This window comes from Sceloporus occidentalis, unplaced genomic scaffold (assembly GCF_023333645.1).
Source record: "Sceloporus occidentalis isolate IW3139 unplaced genomic scaffold, rSceOcc1.0.p SCAF_74, whole genome shotgun sequence".
Classification (NCBI taxonomy): Eukaryota; Metazoa; Chordata; class Lepidosauria; order Squamata; family Phrynosomatidae; genus Sceloporus; species Sceloporus occidentalis.
The window spans coordinates 351,502-376,909 of record NW_028317054.1 but is presented as its reverse complement, the minus strand read 5'-3'; the positions used below and the strand labels follow the sequence as shown (position 1 = coordinate 376,909).

Genomic DNA, 25,408 nt, shown 5'->3' with positions numbered 1-25,408 from the left:
TTAGCTTTTTTGTGGAGAGCACCATTTTCCACATTTCAGGGGTGAGTTAAAAGTTTTTTAATCATTAGGAATATAGACTATAAGTACTTTTTCTCTAACAAATATTTCTGGGGTGATTTATGATGATGTTTTAAAAATAGCTATGTGCATGCCATGGTGCAAAATGAATGAGAATGTGTATAGGAAGCAAAGTAGAACAAGTGTGCAATTTGCTATGGTGTTAGAAATCTGGGCATGGTGTGCCCTCTAGTGTTTTGAAGAGTTACTACAACCCATATTCTAAAAACAGCATTGATTGATATGTGGAAAGTGTAGTGAGCGCGCTGAGTTTTGGGATTTAAGCTAAATACAGCATTCGACTTGATATATTACATGTTTCCACTCAGACCGTTTCCTCCAATTTGTACAGTAAATGTTTTTTTTTCTTTTATCCCAGGGATCATTACATAAGCAGTTTGGCTTGGGTAACAGACCAAAGAATTGTAATTCAGTGGCTTAGAAGGATCCAAAATGTTTCATTACTCAGTCTATGTGATGTGAATGAAGGGGCACATAGTTGGACATGCCTACAGGTATGTATTCTTTTTATGGGTGTTTTGTTTATATCAAACTATTTATTTTACGCACAAACCGATGAATGTGTATGTTTTTGCACTGTGGATGATCTATATTGTAGAATGACAGATATACTCAAATGGTGCAAATACTAGTGAAAACACCCATACCCTGGGGTCAGACATAAACTGAATGCTATGTGTTATGCATACAAGTAAAATGTGATGTAATTGAAAGTGTGCTTCATATTTTAAAACTGAAGAAAGCTCAATCTCAGTGCCTCCTGGGATCTGTAAGCAGCAGTCTAACATATAAGAATTCAGGCCCTGGGAATCAAATGACACTATACCACTTGATAATTTTTTTACAGAGTGGTATATTTAGTACATACCGCTCAAGTGTCCCTCTAACATTCTAAAGAGTTTATGTAAACTCCTCCTGCCTTAAGATACGTAAATAAAAATAATAACGTTTGCATTCACTACTACATTCATTTACATAATGATGTGTATTGTGCTATTCCATAATTCTCCTTTCTACATTATACAGCCAGTCCGTGAAGAAAGTACCACTGGATGGATTGGAGATGTAAGTCCTTGAATTACTTATATTGAAAGTCAATTTTATACACATATATATATATATATATATATATATATATATATATATATATATATATATATATATATATGTACATTATTGCATTGGTGTGTTAAAATATAGTCATTAACTAGATGCATCTTACTATGATACATTAAGAATAATACATTTTGAGTATGTTCTATAAGTGTTCTTTTAATTTTAGTTTCAACCAAGCAATCCAGTCTTCGCATCAGACCACAATACCTATTATAAGATTGTCAGCAATGCAGATGGCTACAAGCATATTCATTTCTTTAATGGAACCCAGGTAAGGGGTCTTTGCAGCTTCATAAAGTGCATTTTGTAGGTAGGCCATTACTCATACAGGTATTAAGCTCACAGTCAAAGCAACTGTACTTTGTAGTTTTGATACCATTGTGGCCCCTGATATGCACCTCTACAGAATGCATTAGCTCGAGCAGAGATGCATTTATGGAGCCCCTTCCACATCATCCATCCTTACTACTGAATGATGTGTTATGATGTCAAGCCAAGCGCTCTGCTTTAAGAACTTGCCATAGGGGTACAGTGTGTTGTGGGGGCTTTGTCAGTAAAGGAATTGGTTAGGGATCAGAGACTTCCCTCGTTACTGCCCCCTGAGTAGCAGTGCACGGGGGAGGCTGACGACCCAGTATGAACGCTGAATGTGAACAGCACGTTTTCTATGGATCATAAGTCATAGGATGTGGCTTTATATATTAGTAGATCCTGCACATGAGAAGACACCCGTACTCCATCATCCTAAAACCGGATGCACTTGTGTCTTTGCTGGTACAAGTTTGGAGGGCAAAGATCTCTGATCCCTCTAATATCACCAGGGAGGAGAGGGCAGGGGCAGGAGGCATCTTTTTTTTTTCTTTTGCAGAAGGTTGGTTGTGTTGGAAGGTTTGACGGTGCTCTCCTTGGTAATGTCTAGGGTGACACTAATACAGTAGCTATGGGACACAATTCACCGGTGCAAATAAGATCATAAAAGTTACCAGTCAAACACCCTAATATGTTTTCTCTTCCACTAAACACCATTTACTAATAATCCACATTTATCACTTATTTCTGCAGAATCCAGTTCCGATAACCACAGGAAATTTTGAAGTTACCACCATCACCACATTAGCCAGCAACTATCTGTGAGTTCAAAGCACTTTAAAAATGTATTACATGGAACACATTTTACTTAATGTTTGTGTTGTGTGATTTAAGGTAAATATGTTTGTGTTCTTTGAGATTAGATACATGAGCTGATTCTTCTCAATGCCCCTAATGATCAGTAGTAATGTTCCCTTTTGTAGGGGGTACACAAACATTTATAGTGTGTTCTCAGATCAACAATTTAATCAGAATATGGACTTTTGTCACTCCAAGAAGTCATGCTTTTGTATAGAGTCTGAAATTCATATTTGTCTTGTTTTTTTGTAATTGAAGCTATAACAACTATTAGAATTGTTCGTCTTTCTTGGGATAAAAATACAGATTTTATATCTACTAACCTTACATTACTTGGTTTGGCTTCCCAAAACCCATCAAAATGTGTGTGCAAAGGATAAAAAGTTTATTCAGATTTATAAATTTCTTAATACACATATAACTTTCACCCAAAATGTACTTTTTTCCAATAATATTTCCAATAATATGTTGTGATAAAAGTAAATAGAAAATGTGTTCAAATGTAACAGTATTTTCCTTACATGTTATGATAGGTACTATATTAGTAATGAAGGATTCCCAGGAAGAAGACAACTTTACAAGTAAGATTTTCACTGCCATAAACCTCGATATTAACCTTACAGTCTGTACATATTAATGAATACTTTTACTGTTAATATTTGAAAATTGAAAGACTCAATTTATATTATTTTTCATTTATTGAAGTAAATGTTGCCTTTTCTACTAATGACAGACTGACCACTAGGCAGAAAGATATTGTTTTTTTGGTCTGATTTAACGCCTTTTCCATGCACGAAGATTCTTGGTAGCTTTGTGGGATTGACCCGGAGGCTACATTTGACAAATAACTCCTGGGTCACTGGATTAAAGTCTAGGGCTCTGGCAAAGGATGTAGCCTTCCATGAGAACTTACCAGGACTGGATCCTGGAACTCTCCATCTCTTGTTCCCTATAGGAGGCGGAATATGTAATAATTTCATCAAGAAATAGAAATGAGAATGGGAACTCTGAAAATGTGTTCTAAAGTGATCCCACAAGTATGACAAACTGACTCAATCTCCAGAGAACCCTGTTGCTCTTCCCAGATAATATAGAAACAGTTACCATGTTTCTCATAATGACGTTATTAATATCAAGAGCCAGAAGTCGGTGCCTACATGTCTCATGAAAAAACATCTTTCTTAGGATAAAACTGGGTTCTACTGACAATAAACCGGAATGTGTCACCTGCCAACTACGTCCAGAGAGGTGCCAACGATATTCTGCATACTTTAGCCACAATTCAATGTATTACTCATTGACCTGCAGTGGTAAGTCTCAACCTATGGAGCCCGGGGCTCAGTAACTTGCCTTGCCAGTAGAAGGAGCCTCAATAAGCCCACAAATATACATTTCTGATATTAATCAAAAAGAATAAGGTGAAAGAGCAGAACTAGCGCGTGCATCATTATTTTATGATTTCAAATAAAATAAAAAGAGTGGGGTTACGTTTGCTCAAAAAACTAACTGTCCTTATAGCTTAGAGAATCTTTCCATTGAAAGAATCACATAAAAGAAGAAACTCTTCAGATGCTTTTTTAGTTCTTAAGACAATAACTTAGCAGTGTCACATGACACATTTCCCACCAGAATTATGAATGAGACAAAATTATATGGTGTGCTCTTACAACGTTAAAATCAACAGAGTAGGTGGAACAGCACCTTTAAGTGAGCAACATTAGATAAACCAAGGAATCAAATATGTATCCTGGCATTGTTTCAAAGAAAAATACTATAATCGTTTAACATCTTTATCCTTAGATCTAGGAACCCATTAGAAAATAGTTATATTTTATATAGAATAGTCTTTAGGGAACGTTCTAATATTTTATTTAATGGAGCCTATTTTTGTTCCTAAGTCCACGAAATGGGAAATAATTTGTTATCTGATTTCAACCCTTTTATATGCGTATTTTTTTGCTAACAGGTCCAGGAATACCCATTTATACTTTGCACAACGGCAGCGATGACAAAGGTAACTTCAAAACCTCTAAAGTTTTGTGCATATGTTCACAATGGAATCATCAGTAGTCTTCATGCCTCTTTTGTTCTTGTGGTTTCCTACTGCATTATAATGAGTAACAGGAGGTCTTTCATGTACTCCTTCAGTGGGTTCCAAATGATGGTCAAAAACCTGTGAGATGTATTTTACATTCTCACGGATGTGACTTACTATGGCCATAACATTATCACAGGCCAATCAAATAAATAGTCCATCAAACAGACAATATTCTATTTAGTCATTAATACCTAATTTGTTTCTACGTGCTTCCATTTTAAGCCATACATATTCTAGAAGACAACCAGGTCTTACAGCTCCTGTTGGATGATGTTCAGATGCCTACTAAAGAAAATCATTCTTTTGCGCTGCATGGTTTCGGTAAGTCTACTCTTCGTTGAACATTAACAAAAAGCGACTGCAGAGATAGAAAGTTTACTGATGATCACAAAAAGGATCCTCTTAATGTTATTGTTATTAGGGAAATATGTTGAACAAAACACTAACACATGCTCCACTTGACCACTTTGCCAACCGACTTCTGACATGAATCATTAAAAGCAATTAGCCTTATTCGCAATTATTCCTTGACATCCCTGTCTTTCTGCCTTTGGTTTTAGATTTGTGGTATCAGATGATCTTACCACCACATTTTGATAAATCCAAGAAGTACCCATTGCTGATTGATGTGTAAGTGATACAGAATTCTGAACTGAAGAGATTTTAGTCATTATAAACTCATACCCCTTTAAATTGCCTGGATATTATGAATCTGAATTCCATTCCATATGTATTCTTTTTCTTATTAGACTCATATAGTGAACTTTATCTTGAAATGTGTAAAATGTTTCTCATTGTATGATTTGATATTTTATATAAGCTATGCAGAAAAATGTGTCAATGATATAGCGCAATACAAAATTTCCATATAGAAAATAATGTATTTATATATTATCACATATTTTATATTTATTTTCAGATATGCAGGACCATGCAGTCAGAGGGTAGATCAGTATTTTCGACTGAACTGGGCTACATATCTTGCCAGCACGGAAAAAATCATTGTGGCCAGTTTTGATGGCCGAGGGAGTGGATATCAAGGGGATAAAATTATGCATCAATTAAATCACAGGCTGGGGACGGTAGAAGTTGACGATCAAATTGCTGCAGTCAGGTGAGAAGAAAAATGTTAGTAATTTTCTGAACCGTTACGTACTCCTGCTTCAAACATTAAGTCAAATTAAAAGTTAAAAAAGCCAATTTGCCAATTAAAGGATTTTGAGGACAGCTGGTAGCCCACAAATATTAGTCTTTACTAAAAGGAAATTCAAGTAGATTTCAGAAACTAGACAATTTATTCTTGTCATAGAAGGACTGGAGCCATTTTATAAGCCAAAAGTCATCTTTTCTTCAATAATTTAACCTGCAATGCGTTAACGTGGGGTACTATTGACTAGCTTAGGTAGGATCAATATAAAGTGTGCATGGAAATGTTAAAATGTAATCATGTTGAATAGTTAGTAACAGATCTATGTATTATTATTTTAGGCACTTTATAAGTCTTGGCTTTATCGATGAAAAAAGAGTTGCAATTTGGGGATGGGTGAGTATATTTCTATAGATCCTCTGTGCGTAAAGCTATCTAGCAAACAAAATATTACAGCATACATTTCTGAGCCTCACATCTAAGTTACTTTTTGTATTTCTTTTCAGTCCTATGGGGGGTACGTAACCTCCATGGTGCTCGGCAGCGGTAGTGGGCTGTTTAAATGTGGAATTGCTGTTGCTCCAGTATCAAGCTGGCAGTATTATGGTATGAAACCTTATTTTTGTAAAAATCTAATAGAATAAAAATCAGTTTCAACAATAATTAATAAATAGCCACCTAACAGGGAATGTTAGACGGTATGTAATAATAGTAATTGAAGAAAGCCATTAGAGTATTAAACCTTACTCTACACTTTACTTTTTCATATGTCCTCTATTTTAATTTCAAATTATAATTAGAAAAATAATGTACTTAAGAACCGGTGTAAAATTTTAACAAACTCCTTCCCAGAACTAAATTCTATTGTCTATCCTATCCAAACCAGACTCTATTTATACAGAGAGATATATGGGTCTTCCAACACAAGAAGATAACCTTAAAAACTATGAGGTAAGAAAATGGATCTGCTTCTACCTTAATATTGTAAAAAAGGACACTATTATGTGAGATGATGACCACAAATGTATCTAATTCTTGGTTAATACTGTGACCCAAAATAATAAACCATAAGTATTTTGAATAAACTCTAAAGTGGTGGAGTCACCTTCAGCCTGTTTAAATTTAGTTATTTCAACCAAAAATCTTTGAACTCAAACACCAACACCCCAGGGACACAGATCACTCACAAAGGACACTTAAGCATTATACAGTCATACGTTCTATAGGAGTATCACATGGCTGTCATAATATTATATCACTTTATTCCATACAGGTTTTCAAGGGCATTTTATAATCTCAATGAGTGACTTCAACACAGTTTTTTTTTTTATTGATGTCCGTTAAAGGAATGTAGAATGTCTCTACCTTTCAATTTAAGGTTCTGTTCGAAGCAAATATATTCTGCATTCACAGAACTACCCAAAACATTCAAAACATAACTCATTATGATGGAACCCTCTGAAGCTCATCCATGAACATTTTGTATTCTGAAAAGTTTAAAGGCCAATTTGTACTTTGATTTTAAATCATTTTTTTTTCCTTTGCAGAGCTCAACTGTGATGTCCAGAGCAAAGAACTTTAAGGATGTCGACTACATGCTTATACACGGCACGGCAGATGGTGAGCATCAGCTAATTAGCCTGGCCCTATCAGTGACACGTTTCTGAGATTAAAAGTGACAAAACACAAGCCCCCGAGGTCAAATGTTATATAAAATGACCGATATCAAATTGCTTATTGACCTCAAATTTGTGTACTGATAAAAATATGATTTTACGTAATTGTTTTCAATCTGGGTAAGAGACGATCAACTGATAAAACGTAAATATGTTTTTTTAGCTAAATAATATTTTTAAATAGATGATAACGGGAAAAGTCATATCACATATATTATATACACATAATATAATAAATTGGCTTGTTCATATTATATGGCAAGGTATGTCATGTCATGTTTACGCTCAGTAGACATTCAGAGAAGTCATTTCCGTGGAAAGAAGCCTCAATGAGTGGAGGATCCCCTGAACATTTTTTTTTGCCCTTTTGTCTTTAGATAATGTCCATTTCCAACAAGCAGCTCAGATCTCAAAAGCTCTAGTGGATGCACAGGTGGACTTTGAAACAATGGTGAGGTTTTCTTTTTTAATCTGCATAACCATAGTACCTAATAACTAATCTATCTGCATGAACATGAAGACATTTCTTTAGATATGCTGAAATCAGCAGATTCGCCAACCGACAAATTAAAAATGTTGACTAACGGACAGGGTAAACTGTTACCAGTAAATAGGACCTAAGTATCAAGCTTGTCCTTGAACAGTTCTTTATATATTAGAGGTTTATTGATAATCACTTGTATTGATTATTTCATAATTAATATATCAAAACTTAACATTTTATAAGCCTTATTAACAATATCAATCAAGTAAATGGTTAGTATTTGTACGCTACTCTCTAATGAGTTGTTGATTCCATATATTTTTGAGTTGAATACCTCAGATACACAAATGCCAGAGACCCTGGCTGTGGATTTTGACTCATTGCGGGTGGTAATAAGTTTGATGGCACTCAAGCTGTAAAATTCTCCTGAATTCATAGATCCAATTTGGTAGCCAATGTGTTTTGTCATTAGTTGATATACCTTTTGTATTTCTGTAAATTGTATGTTTTGTTGAGGTTGTTGTTGTTGTTTATCTTTTTTTCAGTGGTACACAGATAAAGATCATGGAATTGGAGGTCTTGCAAATCGCCATATATACACCCACATGAGCCATTTTCTGAAGCAATGTTTTAATCTACAGTAGAAGGATATGGACCATCCTCTATGAATTAGCAATCCATGTTTTAAAGAAACACAGGAACCAAATATCATCACAACAAGAAGATCCAATTAACCAGACTGTACTCTGTGCACATTTTTGATAGTTAGTTGCACAAGAACAAGTGAACAGACTTTCAGCTGGTAACAGTCTAGCATGACGGGTGGAACCAAGGGGTTTGAATAATCCTGAAGACTTGATCCTCTTGATGTCATATTATGCGTAATTGCCTTAATCATTAAGACTATCTTTTTAATTTTAGTAATTTGTTACCTCATACCATGGAACTCTTTGAGCTTGGCCCCAAGACTCATCACTGATTGCTGGGGCTTTGGGTAGCCTTCTCTAGGTGTGATGAGTGGTGCTTGCTCTCCATTATGTCTACTGGGGGCTAGTTCTGCCTCCCTCTCGTACAAACCTCTACCCGAGAGGAGGTTTATTTTTTATTCAATGAAAAATATTTTCGGTTGTTTTACTTAGTACAAGTAAAAACTGGCACATGAAATAATAGCGTCTAAATATCCATAATTATTTTTATAAAGCATTATACCCTTGTATACTACTTTCTATTTATCAACAAATGTTTACATATTTTCTAAAGCTTGATTTGGTTGCTAATTTAAACAAAGCAATTAAAATTTAAATATCTTGTTTCTGATTTAATTTTTTTTTCTGGCGCTTTCCTTTACTTATTGACATTGCTTATTGACATTAAGCACATAACTATCCGGAGTAAAGCATTTTTAGGATACCAAATAGATTATTTGTAGAGCTTTTTGCAAATTGTTCCTAATTTTTCTGTTTATTATATGAGGTTACCCAAGCAGAAACCATTTTTTTACTAGCATGCATACACTGAGAATTTAATAATGAAGACATCCACAATTTTGACTACATGTCATGGTTGATGCAATGTGTCACATTATTTGAGGACACAAAATACAGTTATAGTAAATCTTTATTTTCACATGACAATAGTGTGAAAAGACAGTCTATGCAAAAAACAAACAACACAAACACATCCATAATAACATCTAAAATTGTATGATCTTGGCCACAAATATGAAACAAAAATCCAAATCCAAAATAATAAGTGAATTGCGAGCTTGTTTGTGTATTTTTTTTCCTTCGGTTTGTTGGAATGAATTAAAAAAATGTTGGGATGAACTAAAAATGCCTTAAAACCAACATTATATACAAAATAAACATTTAATGAGGATACATATGTGAGTTACGTTACCAGTATGGATTTGCATCTCTATAAAACGAACAGTTAAAGGCGGACTCCTTGACGCATTGTATAGGGTTTCAATGAGCACATAACAGTACAGGTATTTTTTTTATGTTTAACAATTTCAGTGCTGGACTGATCACCACGGAAGAAGCATTTGCACACAATAAGTACACTGTTAAAACTGTTACGGGGAATAGCGGTATTAAACATCAGGTTATTTTTGAAGGACGTACCTTTTTGTTGTTTAACAATAAATAAAGTAAAATGTGCATATTGAGATAACACATAATAAAAGTATTTAAAAAACCTTTTGCTGGAGTTTCTATATTTAAATGCACTTATTTCCATACTGTGTAACATACCTCGTAAAGAGATAATACTTAATATACACAAAATTGGCTCAACTTTAGTTTTTTTTTGTGATTCTAGAATTGTTTACTTAAAAACTGTTTTGTGAATGGCAGGTGGGCCAAAATGTGTTAAAAAAAGCATGCTATTCAGGTTTAGTGTTTACTCTGAGATGAACAATCTGTTGCTGAATGTTTCCTTTTGTAACTGCACTCAGTTTGATTAAACACGCCATTATTTGTGCTGATATCGTACATTGGTGAGGAAACCCCACTAAAATTATTTAAAACCAAAAGGGGATTGTTTTAGTAAAGGTCAGGTTATCATGCCTCACAAAGCAACTTGCGTATTCCTATTCATTGATATACAAGTTGCCTGCGAGGTGATGCAAGCGCAGGTGACTTTTTGAGTTATAGCGACGTTAATTTGAGTAAAAAGTTGAGTTAAACTCATTTGCCCCTATCTGAAGGCCATAATTGATACCTCATGACTCCAATATATTTAAAGAAAAAAGTTTAATTGCAAAGCAGAGGTTTCTAAGACCAACTATTAACCAGATGGTGGGGGCTGGCTGGCAAGAGGGGGTACAGTGACACCCCCTATGCCGCTATTGCTGATAGCAATGAGCCAATCGCTCTTTTAGGCAATTAGGTTCCCAGTAGCACCAAAGCTGAATGGGCTACTTAAAGGGGTGTGAAGCGCCTTAATATGACATCATATCCTGGCGCTCAGCTGTAGGGATGGTAGTATAGGGAAGCAGCTGGTGGAGCTGCCCTGGCCTAGGACAATGCTGTAAATCAAGTAAATGTGGCCCTGTGGGAAAGGGAGCAATCACCTGCCCCTTAGTTAATAGGGAGCTTCGTTTACCTCTATTTTATTTAAAATTCAAGATCTACTTCACTTGAGGGGAACTTAATCCTAGAGTTACTAATTTGTTTCAGCTAACATCAACTCAGCGGTGCGGCAGTCAAATTGAGACTAATCGAGTTATGTTCCACTCAAGAGTAAGTGTGAATTGGCAGCAGAAAAGAAGGCCAGACTAGAAATAAAATCGACCCTAGAATTTTACGCCCAGCAACCAATACATTACATATGCAATAACTGACATATATACGGTGTGCGGCCGCTTGTATCCAGTAAAGGAAAGTGAGATGTGCGATAAGGGATTTGCAAAGTTTGCCAGATGGCAATGTCTTCTTTACTGCTGTGAGATAACACTTTAAGGTTCAATCATAAAAGGTTCATAACCTTGCATTGCTTGTAGTGTAGGGGTGTTCTACTGCCTTCCTCAAGGGTCACATTTGTAACAGGTTTACCCATTGAAACATAATATAATGTTTCTTTATGTGCTAATCATAGAAAGTCTATTATTTTGATAGCAAGGCAAAAAATTAGACGCCATGTGTAACATTATATGTTTTCAGTCAGGACTGGTCCTAGACCAAACAGCGCCCCAAGCAAGAAGCCCCTTTTTATGTCCCATGTTCCATGTTAAGGCTTCTATTGGAATCCTGCAAGCTACCAGACCAACTTCTACATACATGGTCTAGGATCTAAAGGCCTTCTTTCCAGTTTAGAAAATGTAATACTGTATCACAGTTCTCTAGTGACAGAGACACATTCAATGGCATCAGAAAGCATTTTTAGAACAAATATATATTTTAGCTAGGTAGCCACTTTTTGTATTGTCCATAACAGAAGTCAAAATACTGTCTTGCAACCTGACCATGGCTCTAACCATACCCCCTAAATAAAAAATGTCCCTCTGAAATGTTGGGAGAGATGCACTTGTCAAATTTAATGTAGATTGAAAGATACATATAAATGTTATGATAGATTCCCTTTTAAGGTATGTTTACACACTGGGTGGGTTTAATGCTAATTTGGAATCAAAAGGGAAAACATGTAACACATCCATATGATTAATTCAAATCTTGAGGACAAAGGGACTACATAGATCACACTTATTTTTCATTTTAAATCTGAGATCCAATCCCCGTTCTTAATATCTATCTATCTTTAAGCTTGGACTTTTGTTTTAAGAGTGTTCTTGGAATGTTGGCTATAAACTTTCATGTCATAGAGCATGTTCTGATGTTATAATCAAAGATATAATGTATTTCATAATATACAACTATTTACATCTCCATTTCCCATTAGCAATTTAAAGCAACCTTAGCAGGTATAATAATATATTTGCCTTTGTTAAAGGGACGGTAATGTAATTTCCCTTTAAGTGATTACAAACAGTCATCCTTTATAAGCTACAGTGTCTTTTTTTGGGGGGGGGGTAAAATCACTTTAAAACTTTCCATCAGTATAATTTGATACATTACCAACATTTGACAAAACTAGGGGAGAGGTATTAAAAGCCCAAAACTTGAGTCATTATATTAAGGGAGTGAAAATACCCACATTTTATTATTTAGAGATTGTCCACCATTCTCCATTTTCTGAAACAAACATGCAATCAAGGGAAGCGATTGTGCATGCATGTAAATGGCAAAGACTCGAATTAGACTTAAGTCATTGGAAGTTTAACATATATTCAGGGGATATAAAAGAGAAAAGAATATAATAGACCAATGGTTATGGTGGGTTATATTTTTCTCCCTGATACTCCATGTTTGTTTGAGTTACTGACAATGGATATCACTGAATCAATGGGATTTAGGGTCAAAGTGAGTTAAAATAGTATCCATGGATCCTGAAGAAGTTTCTATTGTTACTCTATCAGTTAACTCCATTACATAGTGTAGTACACAAACCTGTCCTTTAGTTGCATATGCTCAGAATATTATCATATTTGGTCATTATAGTAGAAATTGTATGGCATGTTTTATATATACGCTATTTACAAATGTTGAGGACTTCTCTTTAAGGATGAAACAAATCACAAAACATGAATATTTTCATTTCATTATCTTCTCTGTATCAAATGTTTTTTTTTCTCCTTTTTTCAGTATTATTCTTATAAAACAAACAAGTAACATTTTATGTTATTAAATAGATCATAGGAAAATTAAAATTATACATTATTTGAATGTGGATATTTTGATATATCCATATTGAGGGGGTTGAATGGGTTACAAATGGCGCTCTAACCATGTGACCATCACAACTCCAAAAATATTCAGCCTGTGGATAACTGAATGTGATGGGATTGACAGTCCATAGAAGAAACGGCACATCCTTGCTTAGAAATACTATCGCTACCAAAAAAAAATAAATATTGCTGGTTCAGGTTCTCAATGGAACCCCTCGTGCCACACCAGCTAACCCTTCTCAATAAATGTTATCACTGGTCATCGGTCTATACAGTCTTACCCAGTATGTATCACATGAACAGAAGAACTGTATGATATGGACAGTAACAATACTAGTGAAGCGACCCAAACAAAGCATATGCAAAATAACATTATGCTAAAAAAGAAAAGCTACAGCTATATAATTCCCTCACCATCAGACAGGCTTTATTGCTCGTTCTTCTGACAGCAAAGGAGCTAATGCGTCTGTTATGTATTGCACTGCTAATAAATGTGACAATTTATAGTAAAGTTAACAGACTTAGATCACCACGAGTAGTCTTCTTTTAAAAAAAAAATAGGTTGAAGAGCAAGTCAAAGACACGTCTCCCTGTCGATACTTTTCCCTGAGGAAGTTGTCTTGTCTTCCTTGCTTTCGAAACTAGGAATAAACAAGAAAAATAACTATTACTAAAACAGAATTGTAAAATTTTTGACACTTTCTAACACATCATGCACAGCTTCATTAATAGAGACATTTCCCATGCGATGAGACAAAAAATCTAAAAACAAGCAAGATGATTGCTAAAAGTAAAGAATTTTTGGTGTTATAAAGACAAGCAGTATGACAGCAACCATGCAAACAAAAGAGATTAGCACACAACGAAGACAATTTGCTCTACGGAAAGCTGGTGTTAAGATCACTTCATGTTTTAAACTGATTTTCCAAGCACAACAGACGCAATGTTATTTATTTTCAGTTTATCAGTGCGTAATAAATAGAGCCGCAAGTTTGAATGGAGAGATTCCACCCACTAGAGATGGATAAAACCTTCCACCAATATTTAAAAATGGCTGATTTTGCCTAGCTCAGAGCAAACCTTGTTTTCCCGTAGTCTTTCCATGGCCAATAGCCTCACTTGCATCATGATGTTTGCGTCAAAACACACTCAGAGTTTCAGTTCGGAAAAAGAAGCATTACATGCATTCTGACATCAGAAATCAAACAACTGCAGTTTCCACAACACAGTGTTGCCATGGGAGTTTCTCTGAAAAGGGGCAGAACTATGACATTTCCACAATAACACCAATAAGACCAAAATTTCACTTTTTACTAACAGATGCTTTGGTCGAGAAGAAAATATTTCAAAGATAATTCCAGCAGGAACATTGTATTAATTCCTAAGGTTACACTTAGAATATTGCCCAGAATAGTTGTAACGCCTCCACTAAAACAGTTATTCAGATTGATGCACTAAAACTGTCCGTTAACATAGCATGACATACCCATGCTGTAAAGAACATTATTCAACACTTATGGTTCTTTAACTGAAATAAATTCTCCCCCAGCTTCCTAATGCTCTGCAGGTTGCCAGAGGACAGATAACTCTAGGTTCAACCCTTAAACATTACAACTGTATCACATTAAAAGTTATATATAAGGTGCTTGGTAATTTGCTATATATTCTAACAGTGAACACTGGCACACACTCTTACACACTCTTACTCTACATATATACACACTCTCTCTTTCTCTCCATTTCTCTCCCCCTCCCCTCTTCCATTAGGTGACACAAAACACACACAATCACGCTTACCACCATACACTAAAACACATGCTAGCAATATATGCACACAGTATATGCACACACTCACTGTAACACCATACATTTACAGTAATATACATATTATCTAACACTATAAGCTCAGACACACACTAATTTACACATATATACATATGTATACAAACACACACTCATTATATCCCTCACCCTCTCCTCTTCCTCTTTTATCCTCTCCTCTTCCTCTCCCTCTCTCACCCTCTGGTTCTCTCACTTACTTCCTTTCTCTCTGCTTCTCTGATTATTATTTTTAATCTTTTTCTCAGTCAGCAACTATGGTTTAAATTCTAATTAGCTAAAACATCAAGTGCCCAACTAAAACTTGGTTAGTTAGACAGGATCTTAGCTAGATGCCATTTTTAGCCCACAAACACCTTGACTTTGTCCAATGACAATCATGTCACAGTAAAGATGGAACATTTTTGCTTTGTCACATATCCGCAGAAAGAATTAGATTCGCAGAAAGATTTAATTATAGGAAAGAATTATTTTAGATCAGTGTTAACTCTGTAACACTACAAAATCTTCAACTGCTGAATAATTTTATTATTATCATGCAACATAAAAAATGCATGCATTTTTTTGGGATAACAAACTTTGAAAATATATAATAATAATAATAATAATAATATATATATATATATATATTATTATATTTATATATATATAACAAGAAAAAAGTTTCCTAGTGAAAAATAAACATTTTTCCTTTTATGAAACTGTTTTCCAAAATTAAGAGTACGTACAGAACTATCAGTGCTCTATATAACAGTTTAGTACAGAAATAATGCTTTGAAACTTTGGATGAAATATTGTGCTACAATTTGTTCTTTAGTTTTGTTTTCCCAAAAAAAAGGGACATAAGATCATTAATAGAGGACGAGCCTCCTGTAAGCACAGCTCAGCCATGCATCTCAAATCTTAGCAATGATGTAATTAGTATAGCAGCACCATGTAGAACGCAATCAAGGATACTTTGCATTGCTAGGATCTTACCTTTTGGGAATCAGCTCCTACAGTGATTAGGAAGGGGAGCTTACGATAAAAATGTGACACGAAACAATTAAGTACAGTAGAATCAGTTTTTTTTTATTATTAATTATGTATGATTAAAGTTTGCATGCAATGGAGGACTATTTAACTCAGAAAGAACAAACACTGTAGCCTCATCCCTTATAGTGTGTGTGTGTGTGCACATGCCTATAGGGTTTACTATGAGCTATGGCGCTAGATCCAAACATAGCTCACTGTCCAAAATATCCCCTCTCCGAAATATCTCCAAACTGATGTTCCAAAAAGACAATACATTGAGTTATAGCCTGGTTAGAATGTAGTAAAAATAATAGTAAATGTCTTGATTGATAGTGTGGATGATGATATATATTTCCTTGTTTTTGAAAGAAAAGCAAATGTTCCCACTAAAAAAATATCAAATAGATCAGAAATACAGCACAGGCATTCATTTTGTGAATAATTATTGTAGCTGGAAACAGCTGATTTTTAATGGAATGTCTTAATAGGTTTATCACTCCCATCACTCCTGTGTTCCAATGGCCCTTTATCACTCCCATCACTCCTGTGTTCCAATGGCCTTTATCACTCCCATCACTCCTGTGTTCCAATGGCATGCTGTTTTCGCTAATCCAAGTTTTGAAATGTCTTTGTTTTCCATGAAAATAGCTTAGTTACCCAAACCTTTGTATGGTTGTTTATATATATATATATATATATATATATATATATATATATATATATATATATATATATACACAGTATATATTATATATTATGGTAAATGTATATCTCTTCCTATAGTTTTCTGAATTTATTGTGTATATTTTTATCTGTTTCACAGTGTTTTTCTGGAACCTGGCCACATGTGTTTTTAAAGCTTCCACAAATTTCCATATGTGTCATTATGACACTGGTTTAATTGAAAGCAATAATGTTTTAATAGATCTATAATATAATAATTTCTTCCCTCAATATGGTCACTTGTGAATGTGAATAGTTTTGGCAATTTTTTTTATTTAAAATGTGCAAATAAAAAGAAACATGATGTATCTTTCTAGACCGCAGTAACCAGACAATGGCTCTAGTGTAAGGTGAGAATCAGGTGAGTGAAATATTATGGATTCTCATTTTCAGTCTGACTACCTTGGACTCCATACAATATCATAATTTCAATTCTTTAACTTCATCATTGTATAATCCTAAAGAATAACTTCTTCTTATAGTGGCAATATTTAGTTAATTACCAAAAATCTCAAGAGAATCTAAGGTAATTATAAAGTAGACAAAAAAAACATTTAATAAAAATAGTGGTTCACTTTATTCTGAGACTTGATTTACATCTTTTAAATTTGCAGTTTGCATAATCTACTTCTATACATCTACTGATCGGTATGATACAACAGCTACCAACATAATATTCACATCAAAGCATAGTCTTTGGTTACAGTGAAACATGGAGATAACTAAATGCTTTGAGGGCCAGCAAGGGCAAAAAAAGGGTATTCCATTGTACTGAATGGCACAAACCCCAATTGGTGTTTAAAGTGTTAAATATCAAGAAAACATAAATCTGCATATAAGGCCCCAAAAAACCATGACAAAACTCTTAACGGTGTTTAAATCATTTTTTTAACCCAGAAAGGCGGATCAGTGATCATTTTGATATAAATGTTATAGTCAACATTGTTGGGTTAATTATTATAAGTATAACAAATATCATGTATTCTACATCATATTACTGATTATAGAATGTATGTGTGAAGAAAATAAAGTCCAGACCAGCCCAAGGCCCATTCAGATGGACATGTTAAATGAGCCTCTTGAGACAATTTGGCTATTCCGTTCCATTAAACCCCTTAATGTTCAATGGTATCCTAGCGTTTTTTCCCCGCAAAGACCCTATAGTAACATGGTGACCTTCTAAGTCCTCTTACGTCTAGGTAAGTAGGACCTTCATTGGCTAGGTAAAGAATATAAAGATCATATTGTTATGACCATCAATGATTCAGTTACTGCTCTTCATGTGTGTCACAGAAACACCACAAAATAGTTTTAAACTAATACATAACATGTAGTTTTCAAAATTATACAAAATAAGGACAAATTACTAAAAGAAAATTTAAAACCTTTTAGAAGAACAGGGTGGTTCCTTATTCTTTGAATTTTCTGAGGTTATAAGCAGAGTCTTCCACACAGAAGTTTTTGCCATTTCATCAGAAATGTTTATTACTGATGGATCCTCTCTAGACAGAATTAACACAATAATGCAAAAAAAAAAATGAATAATGTTTCTGTTCTATTCGACTTGCCAGAAGATGCCATTTGGCTCCAGTATATACATGATTGGAAAATCAGTAAGCATCATTAAAGCAAGAATTTTAAAAGGGCCTTTGGACCAATTACAATGAAAAGAGAGAATTACAAAAGGGCAGGTGGTCAAAATTTAGGCTTTTAGGATTCTAAGAAGTTGTATAGGCACTTTTGGGCAGATTGGGGTGCAACACAGCCCTTGAAGGTTTTTTACATACAGGCTCAATATTAAACTGTTTTTTTACCCACCTATTTTTCCACTCCAGTCTAATTTAACATCTCTTTCTCATAAAAGTTGAAATTTTCTCTCTCTGCTCCACATTTTACCTTTCTTATTAAATTCGTACTCCTCTGAACAACAAGAAACTCCTCTTGCTTGTCTATTTTGGTTTCACACCTAACCATCTAAAGTAACCTAATTAATATACCATGGACAATGCAGAAAACCTGCATTCAAAATATCTTGGAAAAACCATATAAAATATAGGTAACAATATTTTTTAATGTCAAAAATTAAATCAAACAATTTTAGATCTAATAGCATGGCTATCAACACTAAAAATTTTAATTAAAAAGGAGATTATGTGATTTTGCTGCAGAATATAAAAATACAGTCGGTCATTTTCAGACTAAGGTTTATTGCATAGTGAAGACAAAGGCCGTATTAATACATTTCCATATTACCTGCAGTTCTCTTCCATTGGTAACTGGACTGTTCCTTCATCCTCTAACACTAACATGCTTTGTTCTTCCTAGACAGACATAACAAAATATTGTGTGTTACATGAGTCTGGGCATCATCACTGTTTTTAGTATAATTCATTTATTAAAGCTATGTTTAGCCTGTTATTTTTGTTCACCAATGGTTGAATTGGTTTGGAGACATTAAATTTAAAGTTTACTTCTGTGAAAGATAGATTTGCGTCCCAATATACCAGAACGTACATTATCTGATTGATGTCCTGTTCTGTAGGAGACATAAATTATTGTGAATGAACTATCATGCAGATGCAGAGAACAGGCAGTAAGATGGCTGCTCCCATGGTATATACATAAGGTGGGTTTCTGGTACAGATACATTACTTATTTTATGTAAAATTTAAGATTTGGAAAATCGTTAGCTACATCTTAAATTCTAAGTGAATTTTTAGGAATATTAGAGTAACTTCACAATCTATAGAATATCTTTTGGGAATTGGGAATATCTTTTGGGAATTGAGAATATCTTTTGGGAATTGTTTCTATTCACTTGACAGATCTTGCATTCCAGCATTTGCAAAATAATGCACAGTTTGCAAGTGCCCACGGCTGTATATTATATGAGTTTCAGGTGAGGTCATGCAAGCTGACTAAATCAAATGTAGTTTTTTAGGAAATTTGTATAACCACAATTTCTGTTCAAAAAAAGGACAATCAACAATTTGAGAAACTGGTAACTAAACACACTTATGTAATATATACGTGAGAACAATTACCTCTTTTTCAGCATCCTCCAATTTCTTTTTCTTACTCTCGGGCATCAAATCATCCAACCAGCTCAGTTCCCGTTTGGTGAAAAAAAAGTCCATTAGCTTCCTTACAAAAACCAGTGCTAACACCTGATTAAAATTTTGAATGAAAAGGATATGTTACAGAATATAGTCAATATATTTTATAATAAGTGACAAGCAAACGGAATGATCTATTTACTAATAAAGCAAGCAACCCAGCTATAGTGCTACAACGAAGGGTCACAAAACCAAATCTATTTTCACCAATTTTTTTTTAATAAAGTTAATGATAAATCTAACAGGGTCAGTCTAAATTATATTATGTTGCCGATAAAAACCATATCCCATCATGTTTTTTTCTGCATAAAATATTCTAAGTTTATGTGGATCTTTCAATGTTAGACACAAATAGTTTTACTATAACATACATTTAAGCAACTGTTTTCTAATAAACTTGTTTGATTTATGTATTTTAAACAGTTCCATGATATATTTAAAAGCTGATTATATGAAACTGTAATATCAGTTCTTATCCATTATCCTGATCTTTTACGATGTATAAATTATACTACTGGACCAAAACATGATTCTGTCAAATTTTTGGTTTTGTTTTCGGTCCATTCCTTTTCAGACAATGAATTTAGTTTTCTGCCTTTTGGATTCAGACAAAATTTGGAGGGCTTTTTCCATTCAGAAAAAAAAATGTAGTCCCTCACCCTCGCTCTCACCCTCTCACACCCTCGCTCATACTCTCTTACACTCTCTCATTATTTCTTCTGTGAGAGAACCAATATTCTAGGATTAGTTTGTGTAGGGTAATATGAATTATAATACAGAGAATTTAAGATCACAAAATCACAATCTCTCTCCTACTGAAAAAGTGCAATCCATCATTGTGAAGAGAAATAGTCCAGTGCACTCTTGGTCAGGGCCGGCCCGACAATGGAGCCAAGTGGGGCAACCGCTCCAGGCGGCACTTTTGAAGGGGCGGCACTTTGCCGCCCCAAGCCCTTTTTTTTAAGGGGCGCCGAGTGGTTTTCGCTTACCAAGCTGTCAGTACCCGCTCGGCGCCCCTCTCTCTCTCCTCTGCGGCGAGTCTCCCTGTTCGGTCTCGGTGCCGGCTTGTAATGCTGAGTGCCGGAAGATTTCCGGCGCTCAGCATTACAAGCCGGCACCGAGACCGAACAGGGAGACTCGCCGCAGGACTGCTGAAAGGTAAGTACGAGGGGGGGGGCGGAGGGAGAGGAAGGGTAGATAATGAGGGGGGCGGCAGGGACGGAGGGAAAGGAAGGGTAGATAATGGGGGGGGGCGGCAGGGACGGAGGGAGAGGAAGGGTAGATAAGGGGGGGGCGGCATTTTAAAATTCGCCCCAGGCGGCATTTTGCCTTGGGCCGGCCCTGCTCTTGGTACTGCATGACTAAAACCAGCTTCTGCACAAAGCCATATTCTATGGAACATATAACAGATTTAAACACCCTTGCATTTTTGTTTCTTACCATCATAGGGAATACGATTGCAGCCCGAGAAGCTTTTATGACCCACAGTAACACTAGACAGCTCAGCTGAATAACCGTGAAGAGGTGAACCTTACGGAGAGGAACATGTCGAAGGTAAATGAAATCCGGTTGGTGCTTTGCTGGCATCCAGAAAAGGAGGATCCGATCAAAGAACTGGGGTAAAAAAACAAATTACATTTCATTTCCAAATCTAAGACAAAGTATTTAACTTGTGTTAATAGAGTTAACTCATTATTAAAACATATCTTAAATACTGAACTTTAGCTCTTTCCATACTGTCACAATCTTGCCAATTACATTGTAACAATAACTAACAATTCATATTGTCTCTTTATACCTTCTCTTCCTTAAGAGTAAAAAAAAAATTAATTATACACGCATTAGCCAAGTTAATTATTAACAATTAATTAATAATATACAGTCTTATTACGATTATTTTACCTGAATTCCCTTTAGCGATGAAGCACCCATGTAGAGGAAAACTCCATAAAGAACTGGCATAGGGATGAACTAAAAAAAAATTGGGATTAGACACAAGACTAAAAAATAAAAAAATATTTCAAAGTTTTAAAAAATGTTTTCTCCTTTTTAATGACAAAATAACAAATTTTTTTTTAAATCTGTGTGTGAACATTAGCGTGGCCTTTCATTTTTTAATACAATTCTCTAAAACCAATTTAGCAAAAAGTCCGTTACCTGAAGTACCCTTGTCATAAAGACAGATGAACCCATCAGAACAAAAATCATGAGTCCCGTAACCCTTTGCTCTCGGATCCCCAAAAATTTGGGCTGTTCTCCTGGAGCTGAACACTCGGATTCCAGCTTCAGACTGTTCACATGAGTGATGGAGAGGACAGTGGCTGCAACAAACCATGGTAGACCCATGATCGAGCAAATACCGAGCATAACACCAACCACGAGAAGATCAAGATGATACCCACAGCCTTTCTGCAAAAAAAAACAAAACAAAATGGAAACATCTGAATAGTGGTCTTACAGTCCATTGATGTAATATATGAACAGTAGGTTACTGTGTGCAGAGTGGTACCAGTCTTTCTCGGAATGTGTTCTACTACTTTTACATTTACTTTTTCATCTACAGCATAGCCTCACCTTCAGCTTGTGTTCCTTTCTGTTGATAATAACTGCAGTGATTTGTTGGTCCATAAATATCAAAATGGTACAAAGCAGGGATGGAATTATAGCAGCGACTATTGTCCACCAAGGATTTGGTCCCAAAGGACTGACTAGCCAGCCACGATCATCTCTGGTTGGCTAAAGAAAAAAAGACTAGTTTAGTTTAGTGCAAGTACAAAATCTCCTACCCCTGTGGGGAGATTCTTGGCAGCCTATACATTGGATGAGGGTCATGGCTTTCTCACACAACAAATAAGGTAGAAAAGAGGGATGACATTGGGGTTTGTGGAGCCCCTTTGTCCTTACACTCATGGTCTTTGTATCACTGAGAGAAGTGGAGTGATGGGATATGATGTCATATCTCAGCGTCTTACTTCACTCAGCATCGCAGAGAGTGTGAGGGAGAGTGAAGTAAGACGCTGAGATAGAGTGACCCTAGTGGAAATGTGTCAGGTAAAGATATATATATATATATATATATATATATATATATATATATAGCTAAAACTGCTATGAACTCTGGTTTCCCTATCTTCAGTGATCAGTACATTAAAGAAATCACTTAAAGGAACCCAAGTTCAACTGCCACCTTGGAATTGTCTCTGGTCAAGTGCAGCAAACCAAGCTAGACAAATGTCACTGATTGATACAAGCTACCTTAGCCTTTATTTAATCAAAACTTTTGAGGATCCCTCTGTACTCAGACGTTAACATCTTTTTAAAAAAAATGTAGATATGTACAACTAAAACTTTACCTTGAAAGCACTTGGAACCTGGAGCTTTGGAGTTGGAATCCCAATAAAGTAATCTGTTAGAACCATAACCATGATTGTGAGGAACACAGCAAAATCACTGATAATGGACCGCACCTGCAGAAATAACACATAAAATGTATATGTGACTTTACAACCGTACATATAAACAAATCATAATTTCGGATAGTTAATGTGTAATATTTTCCTTTGCCTTAACCAAAAAAGCGCACAGGCCTCCCTTTCTAATATATTCATACTATTGCCCCATCCAAAAAAGGTTTTTAAAATACTTATTATATCACAACATTTATTCTTCTTCTGCTTTTTTATATTATAAACTGTAAATAGCTAGTCAAATCATACATTTTATAATACAAAAACTATGGCTGATAAGTAGCTCTTAAAGTATTGATTCCAAGTGAATGTTCCACTTCATTACTTGTTAAAATATGTTAAAAGCTGTCTTCCATCTTACCTTTGTTGGAAAATACCGACTTGTTTTAAATTGCTTCAGTGTTGACGATAAACTAACAGTAGCAAAGAACAGGATGATTGACCAGAAGAGAACATCAGGAACATAAGGGCCTTCATGACCACAGGCTTGTCCTACAAAAGCTCCTCTATACTCATGGCATGACTGTTGGAGGAAAAAAACACAGGTAGCATCTCATACCTTATGTATGAAAAGAACTTGTCAGGGACCATTCTGAAACCTGAGGTATATTTCTAGTCTGCAGGACAAAGATGTGGTGTGTGTCATGTCTTCAGCAGCCAAGCATATGATAATCTGATCATAACTAAACACATTCCTTGAGAAATTAAAAACAAAATAATGTATACAAACTATATAAGGATAACATGGGTGACTTAATTATTTAGAAACAGAATATGACGGCAGATAAGAACCATTCTGCTAAGCTAGTCTGCCCATTTTTCCTGATGTAAAGACTAGACTTGAGCATTTGAATTTGTACCGAAACCCTGAAAACAAGGAGGCCCCCCAATGAAACAAATGAAAATGATCCAAAGAGCTCTGAATTTTCATTAAAAATTCTCACATACCCCCCCACTCTTTCATTCACTCTCTCTCACACTTTCATTCACTCTCACACTTTCCTTCACTCTCTCTCACGCTTTCATTCACTCTCTCTCATGCTCTCTCAGAATGTCTCCCTATCTTCTCTGCTAACCGCTTCCATGACCTTGCATCTTCACGTTCGTCTCAAAAAGAAAAAGTGTCCAGAAGTTCCACCATTTTGCCGAAGTTCACCAAGAGGTTACTTCAGGCAAAAGGCTCCGGGCACAGGGTGCCTTCATTTCCCCCCTCTGAACTCTCTTGAAACAAGGTCCTCAAAATTGTACACAATACTCTAGATGAGGTCAACCAGAGATTTGTAACATGGCAGAACCACTTCCCTCTTTCTGCTACTAATGCCTATAGCTATCTAGCACCCCTGCTTGTTTTTTCTGATACTTTACAACATTTCATGCTTACCAATTCAATTGGCACATATGTTTTTATGTTGCCAGCCTACAAAAGATTAGTATTTAGCACTTGCAGTACTTAGTTCTATAGTGTTTGAGACTATAGAGGTATAATATCGTATTGCACCAACTGTAGAACTAATTGATTGGAAAACAGTTTGAGACACTACCCAAGGACCTTCTCAAGTCTATGGCATGTACCATCTAGAAGTGAGCACTTAAATAGAATATAACTCACTGCGTGGCTTAAGAACTTATACATCCTAAGATATCTCCAATAAAACTATGAACATTCAGGATCTACTGATTGATCCCTACCATTAGAATAAAAACAAAGCTTAACATAAGCTGCTGTGCTAATGAAAATGGTTATATATCAATGTGTATCCTGAACAGCTGGGGGAAGAATTTTAGAGAAATGATGAGCTTTTTAGATATATTTTGAAATAGCCATCTGGCAGGAAATGGAAATCCTCTTTGATTTGTGTTGTTTTTAACTTAATTTCTACAAAACATATTATTCTCTTTAAATACAGGAGCACTGTATATTATACAGTAATTATTTTACTACCGTAAGTTGTTTCTCAACTTAAACAGGTATTCTTATATTAAATGCAACCGATACAATATTTATCATAATTAACAACATACAACAATTTAGGAACAAAAACACTGCTGGAAACAGTTTTTAACCACAGCATCTACTCAGCGGACACTGAGGTCTGTTAGCCTTGACAGGCTGAATATAAAATGTATGAAAAGATATAGAGATTTCAAGCCCTTGACCAAATATAAAGTATGGAAAGGTCATTAAGAAAGCACTTT

At 35.2% G+C, this 25,408-nt stretch overlaps 2 protein-coding genes across 2 annotated transcripts in view; one reads left to right on the top strand and one right to left on the bottom strand.

Moving 5' to 3' along the window:
- The window catches only part of LOC149285906 (dipeptidyl peptidase 4-like), a 30,954-nt gene extending 22,544 nt beyond the window's left edge, over positions 1–8,410 (top strand). Inside the window, exons 12-27 of the mRNA XM_089494643.1 lie at positions 437–572; positions 1,105–1,143; positions 1,361–1,465; positions 2,257–2,324; positions 2,895–2,942; positions 3,547–3,671; positions 4,328–4,375; positions 4,682–4,780; positions 5,020–5,089; positions 5,379–5,573; positions 5,948–6,002; positions 6,113–6,212; positions 6,493–6,557; positions 7,154–7,226; positions 7,660–7,733; positions 8,312–8,410. Coding sequence (XP_089350769.1) covers positions 437–572; positions 1,105–1,143; positions 1,361–1,465; positions 2,257–2,324; positions 2,895–2,942; positions 3,547–3,671; positions 4,328–4,375; positions 4,682–4,780; positions 5,020–5,089; positions 5,379–5,573; positions 5,948–6,002; positions 6,113–6,212; positions 6,493–6,557; positions 7,154–7,226; positions 7,660–7,733; positions 8,312–8,410 — 1,399 coding nt within the window. The remainder of the gene's footprint in view (positions 1–436; positions 573–1,104; positions 1,144–1,360; positions 1,466–2,256; positions 2,325–2,894; positions 2,943–3,546; positions 3,672–4,327; positions 4,376–4,681; positions 4,781–5,019; positions 5,090–5,378; positions 5,574–5,947; positions 6,003–6,112; positions 6,213–6,492; positions 6,558–7,153; positions 7,227–7,659; positions 7,734–8,311) is intronic.
- Positions 8,411–13,627: 5,217 nt separating this feature from the next.
- LOC149285905 (sodium-driven chloride bicarbonate exchanger-like) overlaps positions 13,628–25,408 on the bottom strand; it is a 47,481-nt gene continuing 35,700 nt past the window's right edge. Inside the window, exons 16-25 of the mRNA XM_089494700.1 lie at positions 23,574–23,735; positions 23,099–23,212; positions 22,320–22,481; positions 21,903–22,154; positions 21,648–21,716; positions 21,186–21,359; positions 19,674–19,796; positions 18,883–18,950; positions 18,015–18,131; positions 13,628–13,694 (exon numbers count right to left, since the gene is read on the bottom strand). Of these exons, the coding sequence (XP_089350826.1) occupies positions 13,628–13,694; positions 18,015–18,131; positions 18,883–18,950; positions 19,674–19,796; positions 21,186–21,359; positions 21,648–21,716; positions 21,903–22,154; positions 22,320–22,481; positions 23,099–23,212; positions 23,574–23,735 (1,308 nt within the window). The remainder of the gene's footprint in view (positions 13,695–18,014; positions 18,132–18,882; positions 18,951–19,673; positions 19,797–21,185; positions 21,360–21,647; positions 21,717–21,902; positions 22,155–22,319; positions 22,482–23,098; positions 23,213–23,573; positions 23,736–25,408) is intronic.